Below are 27,696 nucleotides of genomic sequence, written 5' to 3'. Positions count from 1 at the left end.
AACTTTAAGATTTAAAAAATATGATAGGTGTTTAATCACCTAATAAATGTTTAAAAATATATTCTGGATTAAATTGATTCATTATTAATGGTAAATTTTCCTATATGCCTTCCCTTCTGACATTTTCCATCTTACTGCCTTTCTCTGGTTTTAAAAAATCACACCCCCTTCTGCAAGCTGGGAAACATGCAAGTTTGTTTTCTGAAGAGAAACAAAATATTAGCTAAAAATTAGAATCTAAGTCATCTTCATTTGAATATATATTTTATTTAGAATGCAACACTAATAGCATGATGATAAAATTTCACAAATTTGTACCGAGAAGCACACAATCTTTAAAATGTGCTGTGTTTCACAAGTGATTTAAGTATAGCATTATTATTTGATACTAGAGTCAAAGACGACATTTAGATTCTTCAGCTTTGGGGTATTTAGTAACTTCACAATGATTGTCTAGTCAGGCAGAGGAAAGAAATTCTAAAGCAGTTGTTTTTTCTTCTGTTAGTTCCTTTGCAGTGATATCCATCTTCTCACGTGAGAAATCATTAATAGGGAGACCTTCAACAATCTTCCATGTCTTATTCTGTTTGAAAATAATTGCAAATATGAGATTTACACCTGAATTAGAATTGATTCTCTAGTAAGGAACAACTTAGTTTGAACTTCAATCTAGAGAGTATCTGTTTTAAAGTCAGATTCTAAAGAAGCAAATCAAAACCCAGATCTTAACAGATAATCTTTATTTTTAAAAAATGCTTTAAAATTAAATTTTTGCTAGGGTGACATTTATTAATAGGATCATATAGGCTTCGAGTGTCGATTTCTATGATACATGATCTGTATATGGCACTGTGTGCCCACCACCCAAAGTCAAATCATCTTTTGTCACCAAGTACTTGGTCCCCTTCTCCCTTTACTAATTTGGACACAAACTCAACACTTGATTTTAAAACTTACTGAATCTAGACAAAAACCTTTAAATGAAGATTAATTAGCAACCAAAAAAATCTAATAATTTTATAATAAAAGAGCAACAATACCGAGAACTATTGCTTGATTTAGAACAGGGGTGTCAAACTCATTTTCAATGGGGGCCACATCAGCCTCGCGGTTGCCTTCAAAGGGCTGAATGTAATTTCAACTCCTTAACAGTTAAGGAGTGGCTACATTTATACAGCCCTAAAATTATTTCGCCCCTTTGAAGGCAACCACGAGGCTGATGTGGCTGCCGGTGAAAATCAGTTTGACACCCCTGATTTAGAAGATACTATTTGTAGGTATTCGATTAGAGGCCTAATAACAAAATATGTCTAGTAGGAAGAGTTGAATCTTGCTTTCCAGATTAATTTCAACCTTTCAGTGACCTGAAGTTGTACTTTACATGATTTTAAAGCTGAGAAAAATGTCTAATTTAGTAAAGGAACAACCTTCTAGACTAAATTATGTCATTATTAATAAAAATATACAACTACTTTCCCAGTAGGGGACAGAGGAAAATAACTCTAAAATACCTTACCTTGATTGTAACAGGGAATGAGTAGAGCAGATCATCAGGAACACCATAGGAGTTGCCGTCAGAGATAACACCCATGGACACAAACTCTCCCTGAAAATAACAATCTTTACATTCTTATGGAGCTTAAGAACTAGTTTATATAGCCAACTGACACATGAACTAACCAAATTAAAATACATGACATGTTCCTACTAAGCGCATAACTTCATAACCGTATAAGAAACTGTCACCAGGCACTCCTGTGACAGGGTACCTTCCATGGGTATTGTCTCATTGCTCTCTTCCAACCCATGTGTGAAGGAGGCCAGAGAAACAAATCCTTTTGTTATGAATGATGAAACCATGGACCGATGTAGGCTTTAAGATGAAAAAATGTCACCCCTGCCATGGGTGCCAGTGCTTTTTATGTATATCATCCTCACAACCATGTAAAAGATGACGAGACAGTTCAGAATAGTTAGGTAACTTTCCCAAGGTTACTCAGCTAACAGGCGGCCAAGCCAGGATGTGAACCTAGCCTGCCTGAGTGCTAAGGCTATGTTCTTTTTACCTTACAGTATCAGAGGACAAAAGTGAAAGAGTGGCCTGTGCAAATCAATGAGTCCTTACCTCTGGGGTCCCAAACCAGATGTCTCTGATGTGGTCACAGATGGCTTTCGCAGCAGACATTGCACTGGATAGTTTCCGGGCCTTGATGACAGCCGCGCCACGCTGCTGCACCGTCTGGGTGGGGGTAGGTAGAGACAGCTATGTTACCTGATTGTAACAGCTGCGTTTTCATCAATTCCAAACTGATCCTGGGGTGAAAGGCTGCAACCATGGCTTAATGTGTCCCCTCCAAAATCAGGCAACTACCCAGTGTTGGCTTTACTAACCCATTTCAGTTAGAAGCACCAGCCTTTTTAGAAAACAGAAAACTACAAATCTCCATAGAAAGTTTACCATATTTCATACAAAGAAATGGATCTCTATATAAAGATAACTAGGTTTTTTCCCCACTTTTTCTAGTTTTCTCCACTTTAAGTATGTAGTCATTAGACAACTGCGAAAGACCTGCTCTCCTTGTGTCCTTCCCTCCCCCTGCCGCTGGAGAACTCTCAGATCAGTACTGTGGTGTCTCTGAAGAGCTCTTTATGCTTGGCTATTACAGAGAGCTACCCGATTTTTCTTACTGTGATGAATTCTCCCTTGAGCCAGCTGTCATCTTTCAGAGCTTCATAAACGCCAATTTCCTTTCCTTGCAGTTTCACTTTGGCATGGTTGACATCTGGATACTGAGTTGAGGAATGGTTTCCCCAGATAATGACATTCTTTACGTCATCAGAAGTCACACCAAGTTTGATAGCAATCTAGTTAAATGGAAAACAAATACACTACTTAGACACATGCTTTTCATTTCAAATTGTTACCTGTTGTGTAAGAACAGAGACCATCATAGAGTCTGTGGTTAACTTATATGGGTTTATCAAATATAAAACACCAAGGAAGGGGTTAATATTGCTTGAATATGGAAATATGACTCTTTTTGTTATTACTTACTTGGAGATATTGCCTCAGCACTTCTGAGCAATTAGGTATTTAGGTACTTTCTCTACATTTAGGTGAAGTTTTTATTATATATCATATATAAACTGAGTAATTTTCAAATAATCCTAAACATGAAATTTTAGAGTTGGAAGGGACTCAGATGAACAAAGTTTGACTGTCCTTATTTTAAAGATTAGCAAACCGAAAAAAACCAGTTTAAAATTACACATATAATACTAAAATTATACTGGATGTAACAATCTCTAGTTGTAGTTTCAAAAGGCACTTTAGGAACCTCAGGCCTTGTGGTCACACTAGCATCAATTATATTATGTAGAACAGTGGTCACAGAAAGTGTTACGAAGTTATGTTTTGAAAGATTTACATAAAATAAAATCAGCTTGTTCCTTTTGTGATTTGCCTGATAAGGTAATGTGCAGAAAAAATATTATGGTTAGTTATGTGTATACTTTGTTTCTAATTAGACAGAAGAATTTTTTAAAAAGATTTTTAAAATTTATGTTTAGAGAGAGGGGAAGGGAAGGGGAAAGAGAGGGAGAGAAACATCAATGTGTGGTTGCCTCTTATGCACCCCCTACTGGGGACCTGGCCTGCAACCCACGAATGTGCCCTGACTGAGAATCGAACTGGCAACCCTTTGGTTTGCAGGCCGGCACTCAATCCACTAAGCCATACCAGTCAAGGCTAAACAGAATAATTTATGATGGACTAGAGAGAAATATTTCAAAAAAGAATTTTTAAAAAAATACTGATTTTAGAAACAGAGAAGGGGGAGAGAGAGAGAAACACCGATTTGTTGTTTCACTCATGCATTCATTGGTTGCTTCTTGTATGTGCCCTGACCAGAAATTGAATCCACAACCTTGGCATATGGGGACTACATTCTAACCAACTGAACTACTGAGCCAGGGTCTCGAAAAAGAATTTTTAAAAGCTGATGTGTTAGAGGAGTTCTTTCATGGGTGATGGAACAGTTTTATGTTTTGACTATGGTGGTTATAGTAATCTGTATATATGATTAAATGTCACAGAATCATTCTTAAAGAAATACAAAAATGTAAAAACTGCAGCAATCTGAGTAACTCTAGTGTGATGTGTGTAGTCTAGTCAATTTCCTACTTTTGATAATGCTCTAGAGTTATGTAAGATGGAACCGCTGAGGGAAGCCCATGATGGGTACACGAGATTCTCCATACTCTTTTAGCAACTTCTTCTGAGTAATTATTTCAAAATAAAAAATAAAAATCAAACAAACAAATCACTTCATTCTTAACCCTGCTTCATCTAGAGTTCTACAAGCATTAACTACAGTATCAGTCTTCACAAATTAAACGATGACTGGTTTCTGGGGTACCCAGCTATTAACCTGCTTAGTGGTTGGGGTGGACTGGTATGTTGTACAATGAGTACCATTTTCTGTGTGTGCCATCACCGGAAAGGACTTGGGAAGAACTGTCCTTATTCATATTTAGTTGGCATTGTAGAGAAAAAAGGAAAATTTATACCTGGGGCAAGTAACCCAAGATGTGTATTACCAAGAACTTAGAACATTTTGCTGAATGTCAGCATCAATTGCTCCAAAGTAGAGTACAGACATTCTGTCTAGGCCTCTCCTCACTACAGAGCTCTTCCTATATCCTTTGTCCTGTTGCCTGGCTACCTGCTCTTATTCTTTTGATCTCTTGAGCTACTCCGCCTCTGTGTGGACAACAAAAGCCAGTACTATGCAGATGTAGTTTCTGAATGTCATTCATGTCAGAGCTACTTTAAATTAACATGTATCCAGGATAGCAGTTTCTCACTCCCTTAGACACCTTCATGTCTGTCATATAAATCTATTAAGTAGTTTTCACTAATTCTCCAGCCATAGCAATTTTCTTCCCCTGATACCAGCTAACTGGTTTCATTGCCAAACTGCCTTGTCAACAGACACATACACAAACCTGTTTTGCAAATACACAGGGGAGTTCTGAAGGTGATAAACAACTGCCACATAGTGAAGTTCTTTGAATTCCAAAACAAATTATATAAGACTAGTAACCATTCATGTAAGAAAAATTCATCTTTGAGTTTGTTCTTTTTTTCACTGGATTAAGGAAGAAACTGCTTCTTCAAAAACTTCCTAAAAGCTGTCACTGTGCCAGACTGGCATGCCGAACATGTACCAAATATTAAAGTTTGATGAGATAGCTTCTTACTGCTTTTTCATCATTTAGACTTTCACCCCTACAAGGAAAAGTCTTTCAGGCACAGGGACAAAGTGTCACGTAGTAGTACGTCAGGAAGCAGACTTTTCCAATGCCCGCTTCCACCAAGGTCTCAGATGAAACAGCAAATGTGAAAGTTCGCTGGTATTGTCCTTTTACCTTTCTCCCTCTTGCAATGAAATTAAGTAACCATCTGGCAATCCGGAATCTACAACTGCAAACATCTATAATATCTTTTCCTAAACTGTTAACTAGTACATGTTCCGCAGCACCCAAATTATAGAGGCCATCCCATTCATCTGTGCTAGTTTCTGTAGTAGCCAAATCTCCTGCCTCCAGTCATTCAAACACACTCCCGTTCCTTCCTAGCCACCAGACTCCAGCTAAATAATAGGGGAAAAGTCCCAGCCCACAGTCTTAGTCTTCTCAGGAATTATTTACAATTTAAGTTTGTTACCCAAAGATCTTCTAAATTAACTGGAATATTTAGGGAGGTGTTTCTGAGGTGTAGCTCTTCTCAACTCTTGGATATATTTCTCTTAATAATAATAGCAGCCAACCTTCATTGAGTTTTACAATGTGACAGGCACCACGATAAGGTCTTAACATAGATCTTACCTCATTTAATCCACCTAACTACCCTGAGGTGGATACAATTATTATCCCATTTATAACTTGGATACACTTTCTCAAGATCACAGAGCTAGTAAGTTGAGTTAGGTTACTTGATCCCATTATGTACAAATACACACAAGGGTTTGGACTTGGCAAAGCTAGGTGGCTCCATCATTTACTAGCAGGGTGATTTTAAGCAGGTTCCCTGACTGTCCTGGGCTTCACGTTTCTTATCTGTAAAATAGTGCTAATAATGAATATTTTATACAGTTAATGTAAGATTTAAAGGTTAAATCACACGTAAAGCACAGTAGAAGCTTAATGAATGTAAATTATCTTCTTCACTGGGCACTCCAAAGCTGAAAGATTATCAATTCTCAGTATACAGCAGAGCTCACATCTTCTTTTGGTAAAAAATAGTTTTCTTGAAACTAAACAAAGCTGTCTTCTCTAGAAGAGAAATAACTAAACTTGCAGAACTATCTAGCAGTGATGACCTGTGGGTAAGGAGAGATGACCAGAAGATCACTGGGGAAAAGGAGAGAGGCTGTTTCAGAACTAGAACTTAGTCATGGCTTCTAAGGGCACCAGGGTCATCTAGATCTGAGATAATCTAGGAAACTATTATAGAAGAGTGGCACGGTCTTTAATTTTTTAACAAGCTATGGTTAATACCCTGGGGACTGACCCCTTGGTGTATATATATCAGGCTCCAAGAGGTAACAAACCTTGATAATAATGAAAACTTAGCTGCTAAACAGTGAAAAGTAGGAAATTTTATGGAAACATGTAGGATATTAAAAAGATATAAAATTAACAATTAAAAAAATCTGAATTTGCTTGGTTGTAGGGAAGAAGAAAGCAGAACCAACAAAACACATAAAGCTGAAGTCTTTCATTTTGTAATATCCTATACATCTGACAAAAATAAACTCAATTATGTACTGTCATGTGAATTATCTATACTGGTGAATATTTTTTAACTGCTGTTGTAAGAGGACATTAGCAACCACCATTTAATTATCGGTAGCAAATGAAATATACTTGAGAAAATTAAGTAGGAAGTTCAGCTCAGGTCTTTATAAGATCAGCTTTAAAGACTTCCTAACAAACTTGGAATAGCTTCCTACTAAACAACAACAGCACAACTAAGATTCAGCTACTTTAAGTGAGAAAGAAAGATTTTATAAAGCTGAACATTCACAAGATTTTAAAAGGCATCTTTCTTACCTGAGCTTTAGCTCGGTTATGATCCAAACGTGTCAAGCAACTGAAGTTCTCCTTGGGGATGGATGGTGCTGACTTAGAGGCCGTCAGACAGTTGGTGTTGGCTGGGTTTCCCACCACAATCACCTACAGTAACCCACCACAGCAGAGTTACAGACCATATACTGCTTAACCAAACTGTCTTAGAATACATACGACTGACAAATGTATATAACATGCAGCATTTGCATCAAATTTGTGTCAGCTAAATATGTAGTTATCATTGTAAACAGTTTCTAGTAGATTTCTATTCTCTCTCCTATGAACTTTCCTTCCCTTGTTAGGGTTTGCTATGACTACTGAAAACATTTCTTTAATAAAACCACCATTATGCATATAAGTCACTTTTCAGGTAGTGCTGTCCAGGACCTAAATAAAGTACATTTCTATTTTGTTTTGTGCCAAAATGGAGAGAGAGTATTTATTTTCTCGCCACCCCCCCCCCCAAACAAAACAAAAAAACAACCAAGTAATCTAAGGCTCTATCTCTGAGTTTGATTCATTGATAAAATTTCCCTTCTTATAAAAGTAGTCCAAGAAAGAAATTCTACAAGTAGTTTATTTAGGACAATGATTTGTTTTTATAAATTAAAAGTGTTTCTCAATCTTGCATAATCCTAAGTATTAACTGAGATATTTGCCAAAATACAGATTACCAGGTCCCAACCATTCCATACCTACTGAATTAATCTTTAGGAGAAAGCATTTTAAGCTTTTTTTTTTTTTTTTTAATTGAGGAGCTACGGGATACACTGGATTATAATACAGTATAGAAAAATGTACACATGGTCTTTTAAGTTTTAAAAATCTTTAATAAAATAATTTAAAAAATGGAATATTGAACGTACAGAAAGTTACCAGCATATTAAGGACTAACTCCCACATCCCCCTGACCCAGATTCTCTAATTTGCTCCATCTCTCTCCCTGTCTACCCCCATCCCTTAGTTTTTTATTTTTGGCCCACTTGAGAATAAGCTGCAGACATGGTATCTAATGCCCCTAAGTATTCCATGTCAGTGTGTGTTTCCCAAAAAGGTACACTTGGCAAAGGGGCGATTACTGTACCAACAATTACAGTGCGAACAGTAATACAACTAATTTTTTACTAAGAGACCTATGGATTACTACTCAACTTATCTCTATTATTTTCTGCTGATTACAGAAAAAGAAGTTAATTATTTAAAAGAAGTTCAGATGTCTTGAAGTGCTACAACAGAGTATTATAACTGGCAACTTAAAAAATCTTGTAACATTTCTTTTACCTTTCTTTGAAGTCAGGATACAAAGGTAGAAGTGTATCAAAATCAACAAAACCTCTGACTGGCAAACCTTCTGCTGTGAAAACTGAGTTCTAGTTCACTGATATTTAATTGGTAAAAGGAGACTTTATTGCAGTAGCAAGACAAATTTGGGAAATAGCCTGATCCTAAAAAGGACAGGAAGTCATACTAACTCAAGACAGAAGCATATCACTGTATTGAGAAATTCTGAGTATTCAGAAACCAGCATCTCCTATTGCTAAGCATGCAGCTTACAGCCACCTCCCTCCACAATCAAACACAAATTCCAATGTCTGGACAAATATTCCCACACAGCTTAAAGGTGCCAAGAAGTTCTGTGCCTTATGGGTTTACAAAGTAATATTGAACTTCCATGTAATAGTAAAAGGCAAAATATTTTCAAGCACCTCTGAATACAGATTTCTATATGTAAGAGGAAAACCCAGAAAGGGAGAGTTTATCAAGCAGAACTCTGTATCTGTATTTACTGACTACTGCACAGAACTGGATGGGGGGTGGGGCAGGGAGGTGAGCAAAGAATTTTGTTTTCACTTAAACACTGAAAGCAGGAATTTCAAATGCCGATAATGAAAAACCCCATAAAATACTCCTCTATATCAGTCACCTTAACTGACTTCTTGGCATATTTCTCCAAGGCTGCACCCTGGGATTTGAAGATATTCACATTTGCTTTGAGTAAATCCTTCCTCTCCATGCCATCCCTTCTTGGCATGGAGCCCACAAGAACGGCTATATCCAGGTCTTTGAAGGCAACCTCTTCTTTATCCGTTGCGATGACATCTGCGAGCAACATGGCAGAGATACTTAAACACCAAAGTTCTTTTTCATATTGAATCTATCCAGTAACTCCTTCACCCTGTAGCAAATGTTTACTTTTACATTATCACATTGATAAAAAGTCTCAGGAGTGTAAGAGACAAATTATGAATTCAACATTAACATGGGCAGAAGTGTCAGTATATTCTGCTTTTCCTATTTCAGTAATTATCTCAATTTCAAAAATTCTCTGCCTTTTATCTTTTATAATCAGCTAAGACACAAAGGTATAATGTGATACTTTCAAGGCAACATTTGTTATTAAGGCTAGTAACCACAGATAACACAAAAGAGAAATTAATTAACCTAACCTTTAGGTTACAATTAGTTTAAGTGTTAAAGTAATTAAAAAGTCCATGACCAGTGTTATAGACTGAATGTTTGTATCCCCCCCCCCAAATTTATGTTGTAACTAATCCCCAATATGATGGTATGAAGAGGGGGGACTTTTGGGAGGTGATTAGGTCATGAGGGTGAAGCCCTCATGAATGGGATTAGTGCCCTGAGGGCTGCCTCATCCCTTTCACCAAGTGAGGACATGGTGAGAAGATGGCCACTGATGAACCAAGAACTGGGCTCTCACAAGACACCCAATCTGCTGGCTCTTTGATTTCTGACTTTCCAGCCTCCAGAACTGTGAGAAATAAGCTTCTGCTGTTTATAAACGACTCAGTCTATGGCATTTTTGTTAAAGCAGCTCACATGGACTAAGACAACCAGGATTTGGCATAAATTTTTAGATCAGTGAACTTTTGTGATAGTCAGGCTGCTATAAGCCCCGAATAGGTACCGTATTTTTCGGACCATAAGACATACGTAGGTTTTAGAGGAAAATAGGGAAAAAAATTTTGATGCAAAAAATGTGGTAAAATATTTAATAACATAACATAATATTTCACTAATGTAAATGTAAGCTACCTTCGGACTATAAGATGCGCCCCCATTTTCCTCCCAAATTTGGGTGGGGGGAGTGCATCTTATAGTCCGAAAAATACAGTATATGTAGGAAAACCAGTTGGACAAAAAAAAAAAGTCATCTTATTCCCAGACATACATTCTTATGTGCTAAACATTCCTTTCCCTGTCATACTCACAGCTGACCAAGGACAAGCTTCCTATAACCTGGGCAGAATAAACACATCAGAGAGAGCAATAAAAATGGGAAAAAGTAGCAGAGGAAGTTGATTTGGAAATGGGTGAAGCAAGGGAGCCAGCTGAAGAGCTTGGGCAGGGTAATACAGTCTCTTACATAACTGTGCATCCAAATAATTTAAATGGCAATATCCCTTCTAGTAAATGTTTATTGAACATGTATTGGGTTGGCCAAAAAGTTTGTTTACTTTTTCTATAAGATGGCTCTCGTAGTGCTTAACTGTCTTTAACTTCATTTGGAACAATTTTGTAGGACTGTATTGTTATGGCTGTCATATCAGCAAGCATTTAAAAAAAAACTTATCAAAAATGGTGAATTTTTGTGTAACCATTTCAATACTGAAGATGGAAGAAAACAGGCAATGTTTTAGCATACTATGCTTTATTATTTCAATAAAGGTAAAAATGCAACTGAAGTGCAAAAAAAGATTTGTGCAGTGTACGGAGAAGGTGCTGTGACTGATTAAACATATCAAAAATGGTCGGTGAAGTTTCATGCTGTTTCATGAAGTTTCTTGCTGGACAATGCTCCACAGCTGGGTAGACCAGTTGAAGTTGACAGCGGTCATTTGACATTGACTGAGAACAATCAACATTATAATGTGCAGGAGATAGCCAGCATACTCAAAATATCGAAATCAATAAAGTTATTGGTGAAAACAAAAATGTGTCTTTTAATTCACAGATAAAACAATATGAACTTTTTGGCCAACCCAATACATGAATTCTGAGCATTGTTTCTCTTGGGTATACATTTTGCCGACTTTTAGGACAGTATTAATTAAATCCTCATCAAAAGAAAAAGATCATGATAAAGGTATAGCTAAATAAAAACATTCAAGTTAGTTTATGACTTGATCTAATATTTTAATAAGCCTTTCAATCAAATTAAAGATTTCTGTCTTATATTTATATAATAGTTCAACAATTCTCAAAGGTTCTTATCAGAACTCTGGCGGGCTTTTTCAAACCCTGTAGTATGATTAGGACAATTTACACTATATCTTAACCAGATGACTGGCAGATGGGATAGGACTGTCTATATATGAGGAACAAACCCACTTCCACCCTCAGGGCAGCATATGCTCTGGAAGACATCATTTAGAGTTAAAAAAGTTCTCCGTCACAGGATGCCACTATTACTATTTAAATAGACTTTAAACAACAACACAGTGTAGACAATCTCAGGTGCACAACCCATTGTGATACTATACTTAACTAGTAATATAGATTATATATAAGCATGTTGGGTAAAAGTATAGTTACTTTACATTGGCTTTCTGCCTTTACCCTTCTTTATTCTCCACATGTGACTGATTACCTTTACTTACTTTTGGTATAGTACAGCTTACCCAATAGTTGTAGTTCAAGAAACAAAACAAACTACTTTTATGAAATAATTTCTAATGGACAGGTTGACAAAAATCTGAAATCTAGTTTTTGAAAGACATAAAATAATATAAAAACCCCTATCTCTTCCACTCTCTAACTTACCCTTCAGGAGGGGAAGGGCGCAGTCTTGCAGTTCCATTAGGACACCATCCAGGACACCCATCATGGGAGTAATATCCAACAGCACAAGAATGATAGGCTGCCGAATAAATATCAAGGACAGCATCCGTCAGTGTGTCATTTAGTCACAAAAAAGTCCTTTTAAGAGTTTTGCCTATTTGGAGTGTATATGTGTGTAATTCCCATCATTCAAAATTATTTTAGTTCAAGTATTTAACATGGTGCTGCTTTTAGAAAAATGAGTGCTATAAAATCAGCAATAGTTGCTAACAGACACAGTAAGAGAATAATTATTACTAAATTTCAAAGGAGTACTAGGAATATCGATTTGAAGTTACATGGCACCTATAGCGGTGTATCTGACTGGAGTTCATGGAAAGCTAAGCACAGTATTTGTGGTGAAAGAAGAATTTGATATCCATGGATGAATAAAATGGATAAATGAGTACTTTAGGAAAGAATTTTAATGTACATTAATCAGACCTGCTGGAATAGAGGGTGTGTTTCAAACTGGGAAATAGATTTACCTGTCTATTTTGGGTCTAAAGACCATTTACAAATAAAGTGCTGATGGAGCAACTTCCTCTCCTGAATTACTCTCCCTGACAGTTACTGTCATTAGTGAATACCTTCCACTGACTGACACCTGCTGGCTGCACCAAATCAACTAAGTACATAATTAGGAAAGCATTTTTAGTACCTGGAGGGGTGCTTCCACTTATAGCAATGTGCCCAGTACATTTATTGGGATTACACATTCCCTCACCATTAAAAAATTTCTTTGCAACTAAGTACAGGGTTTTATCGACAATATTCTTACTTTAAGATTTATAGACAGTTGCCCCTACCTGGTCTTTACCAAAGACAGATCCATTTCCAATACTGTACAGCAGTGAATATGCAATTTGACCAGCTGCTCCAGTCACAAGGACTCTGATTGGCTCAGGCTGTAATGACAGGGACCAATTAACATTTTATTAATCAGTGCTATTTTAACCTAAAGATATTCAGGAGTATCTCTATATTAAGACAACATTTAAAAGTTAATGTAAAATTTTAAAGTCTCTTTGCATGTGGCTTAGTAGAAAACTAAACTAAACTTATCGTAGACTTGTCCCAGTAAATAGAGTATGCACAAATTAAGCAATTTCTGGAAAATGCATCCTTTTGCTGAATGTTTACGTGGTATTACTTAACTCTTACTGTTATGCTGGATTTACTTACCTAATCTCATTCATCTTTTAAAGGATATTTTACCACTAAAATAGGCCTAACAATGTTGATGTGCATTATGTGTGATATAACCCCTGGCAGCCAATAGAATACCACAAATCCTCTTATGCAAATCCCCGCCCCCCCCCCGCCCCCCCGCCATCTGCTCCAGAATCTTTTACACCAGGAAGAGGAGTGACAGTGGTTAAGTTTTTCCATATACAATAAGCCTGAAAGTTTTAATAAAATTAAGAATCATGATTCAACCTAACTACTTAGAAGAGGAAAATAATCCTTTATTTTTATTATTTTTTTAAATGGTAGTTTTGAAAAGATTTTATTTATTTTTAGAGAGAGGGAAAGGGAGGAAGAAAAGCATTAACATGCAAGAGAAACACCGATCAGTTGCCTCTTGCACAAGCCCCAGCTGGGGATGGCCTGCAAGCCAGGCATATGCCCTGACCAGGAATTGAACCAGTGACCTTTTGCTTTGCAGGGATGATGCTCAAACAACTGAGCCACGATGGATAGGGCAAGCATTTATTTTTAAAGAAAAATGAGGAAATGGTAATATCTGTAATATAATAAATTTTAATATTAAATAATAAATAACAAGAGCAACATGTAGTGACATCTGACAACCCGATTCTGAGGGAAATTAGTTTTAAAAGTAGGAGAAAGGGAGACCCCAGATGGCAGAGGAGTAACCTCCTCTCAGGACCAATCTGGAATTACAACTGAACTGTAGAGAAATCATCCAGAATAATCAACTGAACACTAGCTGGAGAGAAGCCTTATAACCAAGAACAGACAAAAGAAACCACTTCACAACAAGACTAGTAGGGAGTGTGAAGAAGATGTAAGAGGGATGGCTGGGCTTCTGTGGATGGCAGCTGAAGTTCTGGAGGGATATTTCACCAGCTGGGGGAATTCCCCATGAGAAGTGCCGGCTCTAAACGCCAAGGTGGGCTTCCCAGCCTACAGTTCCAGAGCTCGAAAGGAACCATGATAACATCCAGCTGTGAAAAGCAACAGGCTTCCTGTCTTCCAGGGCACAGAGAACCTTTTAAAGGGCCAATGCACAAAATTTCATTTGTAACCACTTATAGTGGGCTCCAGCGCAGGGACAGAAGAGTGGACTAGAGACACTTGAGAAAAGGCTTGAGTTCGTGGCTCTGGGGAGAGAACTGGAGGAAGAGCCAAGAGGATCCCTGCGCTGAGTCATTCCCCATACAGCAGAAGCCATCTCTCTCAGGCAAAGCACTCCTCTGTGAATGGCATCAGCCTGAGGGGAAGCAATAGCCTCTCTTGCAGGAATTACTCTAACCCACCCTGTGGAGCTTAAGCTGGGCTGCTGATTATAGCTTGACTAGTTTAACTGATCAGTTTAACAACTAAGGCAGAAAATACAAAGAAACAGCCAAAATGGGAAGACAAAGAAACAGACCCCGAATGAAAGAAGATGAGAATTCTCCAGAAGAATAAATGAAATGGAGAGAGGCAATTTATCAGATAGGGAGTTTAGAGTCATGATTTTAAGGACACTCAACAGCATGAAAAAAGACATAGAAACCATAAAAAAGGACCAGTCAAATAAAGAATCCAACATCTGAAATAAATAATACACTGGAAGGAATAAACAAGAGGTTAGATGAAGCATAGGATCTAATCAGTGATTTGGAAGACAGGTGGGGGGGGGAAAGAAAACACCTAGGCAGAGCAACAAAAAGAAAAAATTCAATTTTAAAAAATGAAGAGAGCTTAAGAAACATTTTGGACAAAATGAAGCATAACAATATCCGCATCATGGAAATACCAAAAGGAGTAGAGAGTGAGCAAGGATTCAAGAACCTATTTGAAGAAATAAGGAGCAAAAACTTCCCGAATCTGGTGAAGGAAAAAGACACAGAAGTCTAGGAAGCTCAGAGTGTCGCAAACCAGTTGGACCCAAAGAGGCCTACATGGAGACACATCACAATTAAAATGACAAGTCTTAAAGACAAGGAGAGTATTCTAAAAGCCCCAAGAGAAAAGCAGGTGGTTACATTCACATGGAACGTTTTCTAGGATAGACCACATGTTAGAACATAAAACTAGTCTCAGTAAATTTAAAAAGACTAAAATCATATCAAGTGTCTTCTCTAACCACAATGCTATGAAACTAGAAATCAATTACAAGAACAACACTGAAAAGCACACAAAGACATGGAAGCTAAATAACATGTTATTAAATAATGAATGGATTAACAATGAGATCAAGGAAGAAATCAAGATACCTTGAAACAAATGAAAATGAGGACATAACAATCCAAAATCTGAGGGACACTAGGAAAGCAATCCTAAGAGGGAAATTCATAGCATTACAAGCCTATCTCAAAAAAAAAAAAAAAAAAAAAAAAGCTCAAATAAACAATCTAACTTCACACTTAAAGGACCTTTAAAAGCAACAACAAAGCCCAAAGTGGGTAGAAGGAAGAAAATAATAAAGGTCAGAGCAGAAATAAAAGAAATAGAGTCTAAAAAATGATTCAAGAGATCAATGAAGCAAACAGCTGGTTCTTTGAAAAGATAAAATTGACAAACCTTTAATCGGATTCATCTAGGAAAAAAGAAAAAGGACCCAAATAAACATCATCATAAATGAAAGAGAAATGACAACTGACACCAAAGAAATCAAAAGATTGTAAGAAAATATTATGAACTATATACCAACAAACCAGACAACCTGGAAGTGGATAAATTCCTAGAATCATATAGTCTTCCAAAACTAAATCAGGAAGAATCAGAATATCTGAACAGACTTCTCCTAGTGAAATTGAAGCAGTAATCATAAAATTCTCAATAAACAAAAGCCCTGGACCAGATGGCTTCACAGGTGAATTTTACCACACATTCTGAGAAGAACTAACACCTCTCCTTCTCAAACTATTTCACAAAATTCAAGAGCAGGGAAGTCTCCCAAACTAATTTTATGAAACCAGCATTATCCTAATTCCAAAACAAGATAAAGACACTACAAAGAAAGAAAAATCATAGGCCAATATCCCTGATGACCATGGATGCTAAAATCCTCAAAAACATTAGCAATGCATCAAAAAGATCATACACAATGATCAGGTAGGGCTTACTTCGGGAATACACAGTACAACATTTGTGAATCAATAAGTGTGATTCACCACATAAACAAAATAAAGGATAAAAATCATATGATCATATCAATAGATGCACAAAAAGCATGTGGTAAAATCAAGCACTCACTTATGATAAAAACTCACAACAAAGTGGGAAGAGAGGGAATATAGCTAAACATAATAAAGGCCATATATGACAAACCCACTGCCAGCATCATACTCAACAGGCAAAAACTACAAGTGTTCCCCTTAAGATCAGAAACAAGACAGGGATGTCCTCTTTCACCTCCCTTATTCAACATAGTACTGGAATCCTATCCACAGCAATCAGACAAGAAGAAATAAAAGGCATCCAAATTGGAAAGAAGTAAAACTGTCTTTATTTGCAGATGGCATGACACTGTACATAGAGAACCCCAAAGATTCCACCAAGAAACCAACAGATGATAAATGAATTCAGCAAAGTAGGATAAAAATTAATATCCAGAAATCAGCTGCATTTTTATATCCAATAAGGAACAGGAAAGGGAAATTAAGAAAGCAATCCCATTCATGACTGCTTCATAAACAATAAGATACCTAGGAACAAACCTAACCAAGGATGTAAAAGACCTGTACTTGGAAAATTATAAGACAATGAAGAAAGTCGAAGCATATACCACATTCATAGATAGGAAGAATTAACATAATCAAACTGTCCATATTACCCAAAGCAACCTGTAGATTCAATAAAATTCTTATCAAGATTCCAATGACATCATTTCACAGAAGTATAACAAATATTTCAAAAATTTATATGGAACCACAGAAGACCCAGCATAGCAACAGTAATCCTGAGAAAGAACAAAATTGGAGTAACCACACTATACTATAAGGCCATAATAATCAAAACAGCATGGTACTGGCATAGAAATGAACATATAGATCGATGGAACAGAAGAGAGAGCCCAGAAATAAACCCACATCTTTATAGATAATTAATACTCGACAGAGGAAGCAAGCACATACAATGGAATAAAGATAGTTTATTCAATAAATGGTGTTGGGAAAATTGGACAGATACATGTATAAAAATGAAACTAGACCATCTTCTTAAACAACATACAAGAATAAATTCAAAATGGACCAAAGACTTAAATGTTAGACTTGAAACCATAAAAATCATAGAAGAAAACATAGGCAGCAGAATTTCAGGACACTGCTGGTAGCAGTATTTTATTGGATATATCTCCCCAAGCAAGGGAAACAAAAGAAAAAAAAAACCAAATGGGTCTGTATCAAACTAAAACTTTTTGCACAGCAAAGGAAATCATCAACAAAATAAAAAGAAAACCCACAGAATGGGAGAATATATTCACTGATACATCTGGTAAGTGGTTAATACCCCAAATTTACAAAGACCTTAAAAAACTCAACACCAAAAAAACCCAAATAACTGAATTAAAAAAATGGGGAAGGACCTGGATACAGATGGCCAATAGACATAGGAGAAGATGCTCCATGTCACTAATTATCAGAGAAATGCAAATTAAAACCACAATAGGTATCTCACACCTGTGAAATTGCTTATCATCAATAAACCAACAAACAAGTGCTGAAGATGTGGAGAAAGGGGAACCCTTTTCCAGTGCTGGTGAGAAGGCAGACTGGTGTAGCCACTGTAGAAAGCAATGTGGAGATAACTCAAAAAATTAGAAATGGAACGGCCTTTTGACCTAGCAATCCCACTTCTTGGAATATACCTGAAGGAACCCAAAACACTAATTTGTAAGAACATAAACTTCTCTATGTTCATTGCAGTGTTATATACAATCGCCTAGATATGGAAGCAGCCCAAGTGTCCATCAATAGATGAGTGGATAAAACAACTATGGGACATTTACACAATGGAATACTACTTGGCAGAAATAAAGAAAATTTTACCCTTTGCAACAGTATGTATGGGGGGGCCTGGAAAACATTATGGTAAGTGAAATAAGCCAGTCAGAGAAAGACAAATACCACATGATTTCACTTCTATGTGGAATCTAATGAACAAACTGAACTATCAAGGAAAATGGGGACAGACTCATAGATGGAGAACAGATGACAGCTAGTGGGAGGGTGACGTGAGAGGATGGAGGGATTGACCAAAAATGAAAAAGGATTCATGGACATGGGTAACAGTATGGTGATTGCTGGGGGAAGGGGAGTATAAAGGGACTAAATTAATGGGAAAAGTACAATAAAATTTAAAAAAATAAAGGGGAGGGAGAAAAGTATAAAATGCATACTAGTTATATAATAGAGTGAAGTTGCCTTATCGATCTCAACAGACCCTTAACAAAATAGGGACATGTGTACAAAAATAACTATCAAAGTGATGACTTTGAGTCATGGAAATAAAGTTAAAAGGACTTCTACTTTGTGTCACCTCTATCGCTACCTGCATGAGAGAAGTGGCCTACTGAATTGACCAGCATAGAAGCATTTGATTTTTTTAATACAGGGTTGGCCAAAAACTCCATATGGTTTTTTTCAGTAGAATAAGACACATTTTTCATTTTCACCAATAACTTTATTGATTTGATATTTTGAGTATGTTGGCTATCTCCTGCTATTGGCTTCTAGTGGGTAGAGGCCAGAGGTGCTGCTAAACATCTTCCAATGCATAAGACAGCCTCAGAGCAAAGAATCATTTGGCCAAAATTAATAGTACCAAGAGACACTGCAAACCACTTTCGACATATTCTATCAGTCCCAGCACCTTCTCCATACACTGCATAAATCATTTCTTGCATTTCAGTTGCATTTTCCCTTTCTTGAAATAATAAACATGATACACTGAAAATATTGTGTATCTTCTTCCATCTTCAATATTAAAATGGCTGCAAGAAAACTCACCAATTTTAAGTCTGTTTTAAATGCACGCTGACATGATAGCTGTCACAGTATAATCTAACAAAATCGTTTCAAATGAAGTTAAAGATAACTAAGCACTACTAGAGCCATCGTATGGAAAAAATGTAACGGACTTTTTGGCCAACCCAATATATAGAATTCCCTCTTCCAGAGAAGGGATGGAAGGAGCCTATCACCGTCAAGGGTCCTATTAACCTTCCAACCCTACCCTCTCAGGGTCAGGAGCATTCATTATGGTACCAAAAAAAGTCAGTGGAAAAGTATGTTAGGAAACAAGTGCCAAATTGTAGAGAAATGAATTTGATCACAGCAGACTGTGTGTGCAATTTCTTTCTTAAAGATGTGACCAGGGTGGGAGTAGGAAAAAAGGCAAAAACTATGAAGACTTTCTCCCTGACTTCCTGAGGCTCTCCCCCATCCATTTCTCTAAATATACAATATGATAGTTCACCAAATAAGCTAATTTTAATACAATACATAGTTATGTTCCCAAACAGACTTTAGGTTCATAAAGAACACTAAGTTATTGTATACAATTACTTTCTATCATATGGCCTTTACATACTTTTAATTTTGTCATTTCCCCCTCTTCCCTTGGAGTAGGTGAGAAAAGGGGAATAGAGGAAATTACTTTCTTCCTCTTTAGAATGCAAACTCCTTAATGACAGGGGTTTGTCTATTTTATTTATTGTTGCATCCCAGCTGCCAACAACAGTTTCTTGCACATAGTTGGAACTCAAATAATTACTGAAGGAATAGCTGGATCTTGTAAAATTACTACGCAAAACCTGGACATGTAATTGTTTAAAATATTGTATTAACATACACTTTAAATACTAAAGTATTTGAGAAAACTGGAGACTTAATGACCATTAGAGTTCCTTTTATAGTTAGCAAAATTGTCACTAGTTCCAATGACATAGTCTTATAAATCAATGGATGAACTGTTATCTCACTTCATTCCTTAAGCAATATGCCACTCACTGAACCTTGACTACGTATCTGATCCTGTATTTTAGGCCCGAGGGCCAGAGAGGCAGTAGACTGTAGTAAAGATATGGCCTCTAAAGCCAGACTTCTGAATTCATATTCTGACTTCACAACTCCTCAGGTGTGTTGTATGTTCCTGGGCAAGTTACTTAACTCCTCTGTATTCAGTCTCCCTACAGTAAAATGGGGATAATAGCAGCTACCTAACAAGGTAGTTGTAAGGATTGAAGAGGTAAGCATTAAGCATTAAACATACAAAGCATTAAGAACAGTGTGTAGCAAGTGCTATAATTATAGATGTTACCATAGAATTTTTCTCTATTATTATAGCCTGTGCTTTTCTATTTACATGTCTGTTACTTTCCATCAGATTGTGAAACACACCCCTCCCCCAACTCCACACCAGTTGAGTTCAGACTGTGAACTGAGAGCAGTCACCTTCAATTCAAATTTGCAACCCATATAGCACTCAGCAAATATCTGTTGAATGAATGAAAGTAAGAATTAAGAAAACTACGAACACATGCTACTTCAATGTAAAGCAGGCTGGGATAAGAAATGAGGGGGAATATCATTATCTATAAAGCTTAGCCTCCCAGACAGTCAGGTAGAAAAATGCAGTCAATTTTAGGCATTAATTTTAACTACTAAAAAATGTGTTCAGTTTCACGGTCCTTAGGGAAGGGTCTGTGGCCAACTAATGAACAGCAACTAATTCCACCTCAGCAGTTTCCTTCTTCTGTATCTTTGAGCAACTTATTTTCACAGGCAGGTAATTCCATCTAGTTAAGAGCAGCATGAAGCCTAGTTAGTGTCTGAATGTTTGATGATGAAAAGCAAAAGAACAAACTGCGTATTTGGTTCTTTCTCCTCTTTGGAACATTGCAGTTGAAAAGCAGGAGGGTGGGAGTTTCCTGCTGACTTTCACAATGTTACAGTGCGAAGACAGGTTACTATTCTTTGCTTAGATATCCGGGCTGTCTGCCAAGATCCAAAGAAATGTCTTTGCTCTTCGCAGGGCACTAATGACCTTCTAACAGATGCAGGCTCTGTCTTGCACATGTGATCAAGTCTCAGTTGTAGTGCCTGAATTTAAGTGTTCCTTCTGTTATTCTACAGAAAGACCCATGTATTCTTTTCTTTTTAATTTATGTATATTTCTGTAACATAAAAGACAAACAGTATTCTTCAGATTTCTTCATATAGTTTATTCTTGCTGTTACTCTCTACAGAAAGACATAAAGAATTCCCTCGTTTAAAAAACTGCTTTGAATAGCTTACCAGAAGATGGCTCTTTTCTAACTCAGTGATTGCTCATACACCCTTTTGAGGAGGTAAAGAGATTCTGAGTCTTGTGAGAATTTGGTGTCAGTTCTGGCATACCGACAGGACCATTGGTCCTCATAAAGGTCTCTGTGTTACCCAGTGCTCAGTGGCCTTCCAGGGATGAGGCCTGGCTTGACTACTGCATAGCAAATCAATACAAGAATGGAGCTCAGGATCTCTCTGTGACCTTGGGACAATCATTTGACCTCACCAGGCTATGTTTCAAGATTAGAGAAAACAGTCTCCAAATTCCCTTCCCATTTTAGAATTCCAGTATTCTTAGTTGCAAGGAATAGTTATGAGGTAATATAAATGCTGGTAAGACATTTTATTTGCAGAATGAGCTTGCAACTTCATCCAGAAACTCAGCTACTAAAAATAAATTTTCTTAATGACTTGATAAGTGCCTGTATGACACAATATGGTAAAATAGAAAGAGTGTAGTAATACCCTTGGGGACAAACTGTTGTATGACCTTGAGCAAATCGCATTCTCTTTAAGATATGAAGTGGGGAGATTTGTCAAAATGATTTTTAAAAGATCCCATCAATTATAAAACTATAAAGTCTGCAGGTCTCTGATAATAAATGCCTCCGCTTTCTTGCTAAGATTAGGTCAGGAACCACTGAAACCATCATTTACATGATTAAATACATTATCTGATGAATCAATAAGAAATCTAGGTTTAACTGAGAATTAGTAGTTGTCCCCACTGGCTCCCTTACAAAGGTAGATGGGAGTAATCCCCTCGCTTTTGTTCAGGTTCTGGAAGATTTCCAATCTATTCAAGTATTTTCCCACACTCCCCATGCGTTTTAGTATTTTGCCCAGAACAAACAGTCTCAACTATAAATACAAGCTCTGTAATTACAAAAAGCAATTTTTCAGTCTGATATCAAATGTCACCTTCAAACTGCGGGCAGATCATTCCTACGTCAGAGTTCCCTCACCATCCCCCCTTCTGCTTTCAGCAGAGACAGGATGTGGTAATCTAGGTATCCAGATCTTCCTGACAAGATGGCTCCATTGTGTAACATTTAAAAGTAGTGGGGAGAGGGATGGGTGGAAGAGGGTAAAAGGGGGATAAGTGGGTATGGAAAAATACAATAATTAAAAAACAAAATAAAAAATATAAAAGTAGTGGTTCTAGATTTCAAAACATACAGATCAGTAAAGACTATATGCACTAGTTATTTGGCAGCTGATGCTGTCACTGGAACACGTCCTGGTACTACCAAAGCTCAATGAGCAGGTTTTAAATGGCATTAAATTAGATACGGCTGAAACACCTCTCCTGAAAACGTAGATTGTAATCTGGAGCACCTGGTAAACACTACCTTTGCAGTCGAGGGCCTTCTGCTTTCAAGAGCTTTCTGACAAAAGCCCTTAAAAACACTGTGGGCATAAGAGGAGGAAAAAAAAGGTTAGGACCCCTCCCCCCAACCCCAATATTAAACCCCATATCGTGCTTTGGAGAAATTCCACAGCTTCGTATTTTTGTACCTCAGCCATGCAGCAGAACTGAGATCGCGCCTTCTCCAAAACAGATTTCTCTGCAGTCCTTCTAAGAACCCCTTTCCCCAGGTGGAAATCAACCCCCTTCCCAATTTCTGGGCCACTGCGACAGTCCCCAGAAGACAAGCCGGGGCTTTCCAAAGGGTGAGAAGGGCAGTGTCTTGCACAGCCGTCCTTCAAAAGTCCTTCAAGCGCAAGGAACCCCACATAAGGCAGTGAAAGCCAGGTGTGGGCAGGATCTAGGGGCCCACACTCACCATGATTCGGAACTGTGCGGACAATTTCGGGACCCGCAAAACGAGGCTCTGCGAGTCAGGTCACCTCTACCGTGGCACCGACTGGAGGGAGGGCGCGCACTATTTGAGAGAAAAGGCTCCGCTCCAGACCGCGGCGCCCTCTGGGAACTGTAGTTTATGCTTCTTTGATTCTAGCGCACTACCTAACTCGTTTTCGTCAAGTATTGAACTACACTTCCCGAGGTCAGAGAGTCTTCTCACGCCCTTCTATCTGCGCCCATTCCGATTGAAAAGTAGTCCCCGAAGGCGAGCCGCTGTGATTGGAGAACGGTGATAATTGGATGGTTTGGACTGAGGGGAAAGGACTGCTTGATGGCGCTCAGCAAGTCGAAGGAGTAAAGTCAGGCCCCTTAGCTACATCATCCACTTGTGCACAATTGGGACTTTATCCTCCCCCAAGGGTAAACGTGGGAGGTAAAGAGACCTTCCGCTGCCTACAGCCCGCTCGACCCGGAAACAAAATCTTTTAAAAAACTATTCGCACGCTGGAGAGGCGGGAGGAATTGACGTGTCAGGAAGACTGGACGGCTTCTCCTGTTGCTAAGCAACTAGGCGGGCGAGCTATCGCAAGCAAACACGGCTGTGGAGGGCTACCTGAAGAATCAGTGGGTGCAGTACCTCTGAGACTCAGAAGACAGAGTAAGTGCGCCGCGCCCTCCCGAGTCCCCCTTCCTTAGTCAGAGGACCCTCCACCCCAGACTGTGTCCGGTGACCGGGTGAGAGGTTTGCGGGGACGCACGTCTTCTCCACTCCAGAGGCAGGTGAGCCCGGGCCGGAGGACAGGGGTTTTCTTTTAAACTTTAGGGTCCGGGATGCAGTTGTGCGCCGTCCGTCGTTGCCTTTACTCTGGTGCTGCTATACTGGGCTGGTGCGCGCGAGCTCGCTGGACCCTTTTCCTAGCAGTGTTGGGGCAACAGTGTGCTAGAGGGTCCCCATCCTGCTGTAAGATGCAACTCTTTCAAAGTGAAATGAAAAACATTGAGCACCTGTTTTGTGGGAGGTGAGCCACTCCGTTCCTGGAGCTCACGGTCCATGGTTCTAACTTTTTCTCCAAGTCCTTTGTGAATGTTGACAATTTTGCTTATTCTCTTTTGGAAATTGGGTGTATCCTTAAACCATCTTGATCTTTCAATGATGCCACACCTGCACTTCTAAGGAAGCGTGGCAGCTGAATGGGAGACACTGATTGTTTTAGTACTCTCAGCTGGTAAAACAACTTAAGAGGTTTTCATTTATATTTAATGCTGCCCAAGAGAACTTTTGTGCTCTCTGAAACCCAGTTTCATGTGGATATTAAAAGGAAGATGTGGTGCTCTAGAATAGTATCATTCTAGAATGTGTAATGAATGTGAATGAAATATCTATGCTAGATAACTTTTTTTTTATCATCGGCAAATGAATGCCAAATGGTAACTTTCAGATTTTTGTCCTTCAGTTTTGGTGGGTTTGCTATTGTGGGAAAGAAATGTAACACCTTACTTTTCAACTTGATCTATCAATAGCATTTGTCATAGCTGAATTATTCTCTCTTCCTTGAATCAGATTATTTACTTGGTTCTCAGACAACATTTCTGGTTTTCCTCTTATGCCACTGCTTGCCCCCTCCCAGTGTTCCTTGCCAAGTTCTTTTTCTCTTCTGACCTCTTAACATTGGAGTGCCTGTATGCTTTTGTCTACACTTAAGTGATCTATTTCATGAGTTGCATGGTTTCAAATGCCATTTCTATGTCAGAAAACTCCCAACATGCAAACATACGTTCTTTAAGTTCCTGATTGTTTTTTTTTAAGCTTCGAGAACTGCGTTGTCCAAGACTGTAGCCTCTGGTCACACATGGCTATTTAAATTTAAATTAATTACAATTAAATAAAATTAAAAATCCAACTCCTGTGTCACGCTAGCTACATTTCAAGTAGTCAGTAACCACATGGGACCAAATATGGACTATTTATCACACACAGTTGTATTGCACAGCTTGTAGAATTTAGTGGAAGCAAGGCATCAGCCAGAGCAGGAGCAGCAGCAGCATATCGTTGCTGGGGCCTTTCTTTTTGCCACTGTATTCCCTTATAGAGTGCATAGCTGTTTGTGATACTACAAAGGAAAGGTACTGTCAGAGGAAAGAAAGAAACCCAATTCTTGTCTTAACCATTGTCTTCTGAGTGTGGAAGAACACAGTATCTATTTAAAAGAATCTTTACGAACATTACATTATCATGGACATTGAACCAGACAGCATCAGCAAGCCCACGTCTTCAGGAGGACTTGAGAAAGATGAGTCATTCCCCAGTGACACTAAATAGTCTGCTACTGTCTATTATTTTGGAATACCTTTGTCCCTGCCACATTCTAAGTAAATGGAAGAGTATGTGCCATACATAGAGGCTTAAAATAGCGTGGACTGGTTCAGACCCTACCAATAATGGGTGTTAGGAGAGAGGGGAATCCATTTGGGGCATCTGTATATTTTAATGTGTGTAACAGGTCTGTATTCATATATGCTTTTTATGAATTTTCATAATATATATTTTATTTGGAAATATTTGCTTTCTTTGTCCTTATCTCTATTATCAGTTCTTCCTATTAAAGGTCTTGCTGGGTTTATAATTTATAATATTTTCAGTTTGGATAAACAAACATGCTTTTTGTAAATCAAATTTCATAATAATCATCATTTTTAAGAAATGAGGAATAAGAGAGATGTCACTGGAGAGGGACCTAAGAGGACTTTAAATGTATTGGTAGGTAGAGAAAACATGGGGTATTAATTTTATTTGTTCAAATGTACTTACCACCCAGCTTAACAAAGAATATGACCAATCCCTTTAGAGAGATAAGGTACTGATACATACACACACATGCATGTATTTTCACTTTTCTGAATATAGATATATTTTGTGATCATAAAAAGAAAGTAATGGGAGTTATAAATAATAATAATAAATCAATTAATGCTTTTCCTCTATTCCCTACTAACTAGAAATTATGTAAACTTGTTTTATGTCACTGCTTGCGGCTTTACTTGTAAAAAATATACTGCTGCATATGCACAATTATATCTATGTTTTCTCATAAACGTGTCCAAACACAGATACAATTTTGACCATAGTTTTTTTTTAAATTAAGACATATGAAAGACGCTGAAATGGATCAATTTAGTTTTATAAGAAGTGGGGAAGAGTAGGAAGAGCTAAACCTTAACAGTAAGAAGAAGTATAGGCAGGAGTAGGGACAGCAGAGTAGGGGAGAGAAGAAAGCAATTGAGTTTGTGAAGAACGAACATTCAGTAGTGAAGGTTAAAAGGCAGGGAAAAAATTTCACCAAACGTGTTCATTTGCATTATATTTCTTATCTTTAGCCAACCTACTTGCTGTTGCTCACACACATCCTTCAGTTTTTGTGTATTTTTTCCTCCATATTTTCTTTGTGCTTTTTCCTCAACTGGAATCTCATCCTCTGTTTCTGCCTAAAATCCATTCCACTAGGTTCTCTCCAAGCCATTCTTTTTTTCTTTTTTCTTAACTCATTAGTGCAGAATTTCCAACATACACAAAACAAAGATAGTATAATTTCCTCAGTTCATCATGCAGCTTCAACAATTATTAACATTTTGCCAATCTTTTAAAGTATTTGTCCCTCCTTTTCTTCCCCTACGTTCTCAAACACCCAGGCTACAGAGAATACCCTTTATTGTAGTCTTTGTTCAGTTAAGAGACAGAAATGTGCTGGCAGTTTGAAAATTGAATATGATGAGTTGGCAACCAGAACAAGGGAAGGGGTGGTTAACTATTGAATGGAGTAAAAAAGCTGAGTCTGAGTCCAAGCAGTAGCAGGTTCAAAGAGTAATTTCTGCTTTTAGGTTGGGGAAGCAAGATCCCATGGGAGAGAGCCCTTCTTCCCAAAACTTAGACCTCTTCCAAACGGGCATGTCTACCATGGCTACATGGTCTGCAGAAGTGCCTACTATCAGGGGGGAGACTGGGACCTGAGGCTGCAGCTAGAACTTGTCTCCTCAGCAAGGCTCCTGGACTCTCATGTTGAATAATAATAGTAACGGAGGACCAGAATCCAGAAGTGATGGTGTCTCGCTGCTGCTGTTACCTTGCAGGAGCACTCCATTGCCCTCTCTTAAGTTGGTAAAGGAGAAATGTTGAGAGTCTAAGTCCAGAGTCACAAAGCGGGACAAAGAAAGGTAGGTTTCGGTCTGAGAGATAATGAATTGATAACAGGCACACCCATATACCCACCAACTAATTTCTACAATTGTTAACCATTTTGTCATGTATCTGTCCATCTATACATGAAGTCTTTTTTAATTCATCTGCCTGTTGATTATGCTTTGCTTTAAATTTTGGATTTAAAAATTATCTATAAAACTAATTTTTGGTGGACA

At 37.9% G+C, this 27,696-nt stretch overlaps 2 protein-coding genes across 2 annotated transcripts in view; one reads left to right on the top strand and one right to left on the bottom strand.

Annotated features, from left to right (window-relative positions):
* Window positions 1–247: 247 nt before the first annotated feature.
* On the bottom strand, window positions 248–23,420 carry MDH1 (malate dehydrogenase 1). The gene is made up of 9 exons (XM_024552736.3): window positions 23,267–23,420; window positions 12,783–12,881; window positions 11,917–12,013; window positions 9,059–9,234; window positions 7,117–7,239; window positions 2,689–2,865; window positions 2,126–2,239; window positions 1,517–1,606; window positions 248–583 (listed from the first exon to the last, which is right to left on the bottom strand). Exons 1-9 carry the CDS (start codon window positions 23,267–23,269, stop codon window positions 458–460), a joined length of 1,005 nt encoding a protein of 334 aa, XP_024408504.1. The 5' UTR covers window positions 23,270–23,420; the 3' UTR covers window positions 248–457.
* Window positions 23,421–24,047: 627 nt separating this feature from the next.
* WDPCP (WD repeat containing planar cell polarity effector) overlaps window positions 24,048–27,696 on the top strand; it is a 307,958-nt gene continuing 304,309 nt past the window's right edge. The window contains exon 1 of the mRNA XM_071221611.1: window positions 24,048–24,066. The gene's annotated coding sequence lies outside the window, so the exon portion shown is untranslated. The remainder of the gene's footprint in view (window positions 24,067–27,696) is intronic.

Source organism: Desmodus rotundus, chromosome 5 (assembly GCF_022682495.2).
Source record: "Desmodus rotundus isolate HL8 chromosome 5, HLdesRot8A.1, whole genome shotgun sequence".
NCBI classification, from domain to species: domain Eukaryota; kingdom Metazoa; phylum Chordata; class Mammalia; order Chiroptera; family Phyllostomidae; genus Desmodus; species Desmodus rotundus.
The sequence above is the reverse complement of the archived record's forward strand: the minus strand, read 5'-3'. Positions and strand labels throughout refer to the sequence as shown.

What these genes read in the sequence shown, in the direction of transcription:
- MDH1 (XM_024552736.3), bottom strand. An exon ending in CGCCCTTCCCCTCCTGAAGG is followed by an intron (nt 9,235 to 11,916) that starts GTAAGTTAGAGA and finishes TGTTGCTCGCAG; the next exon opens with ATGTCATCGCAACGGATAAA. An exon ending in TCTGGTTTGGGACCCCAGAG is followed by an intron (nt 1,607 to 2,125) that starts GTAAGGACTCAT and finishes TGTTATTTTCAG; the next exon opens with GGAGAGTTTGTGTCCATGGG.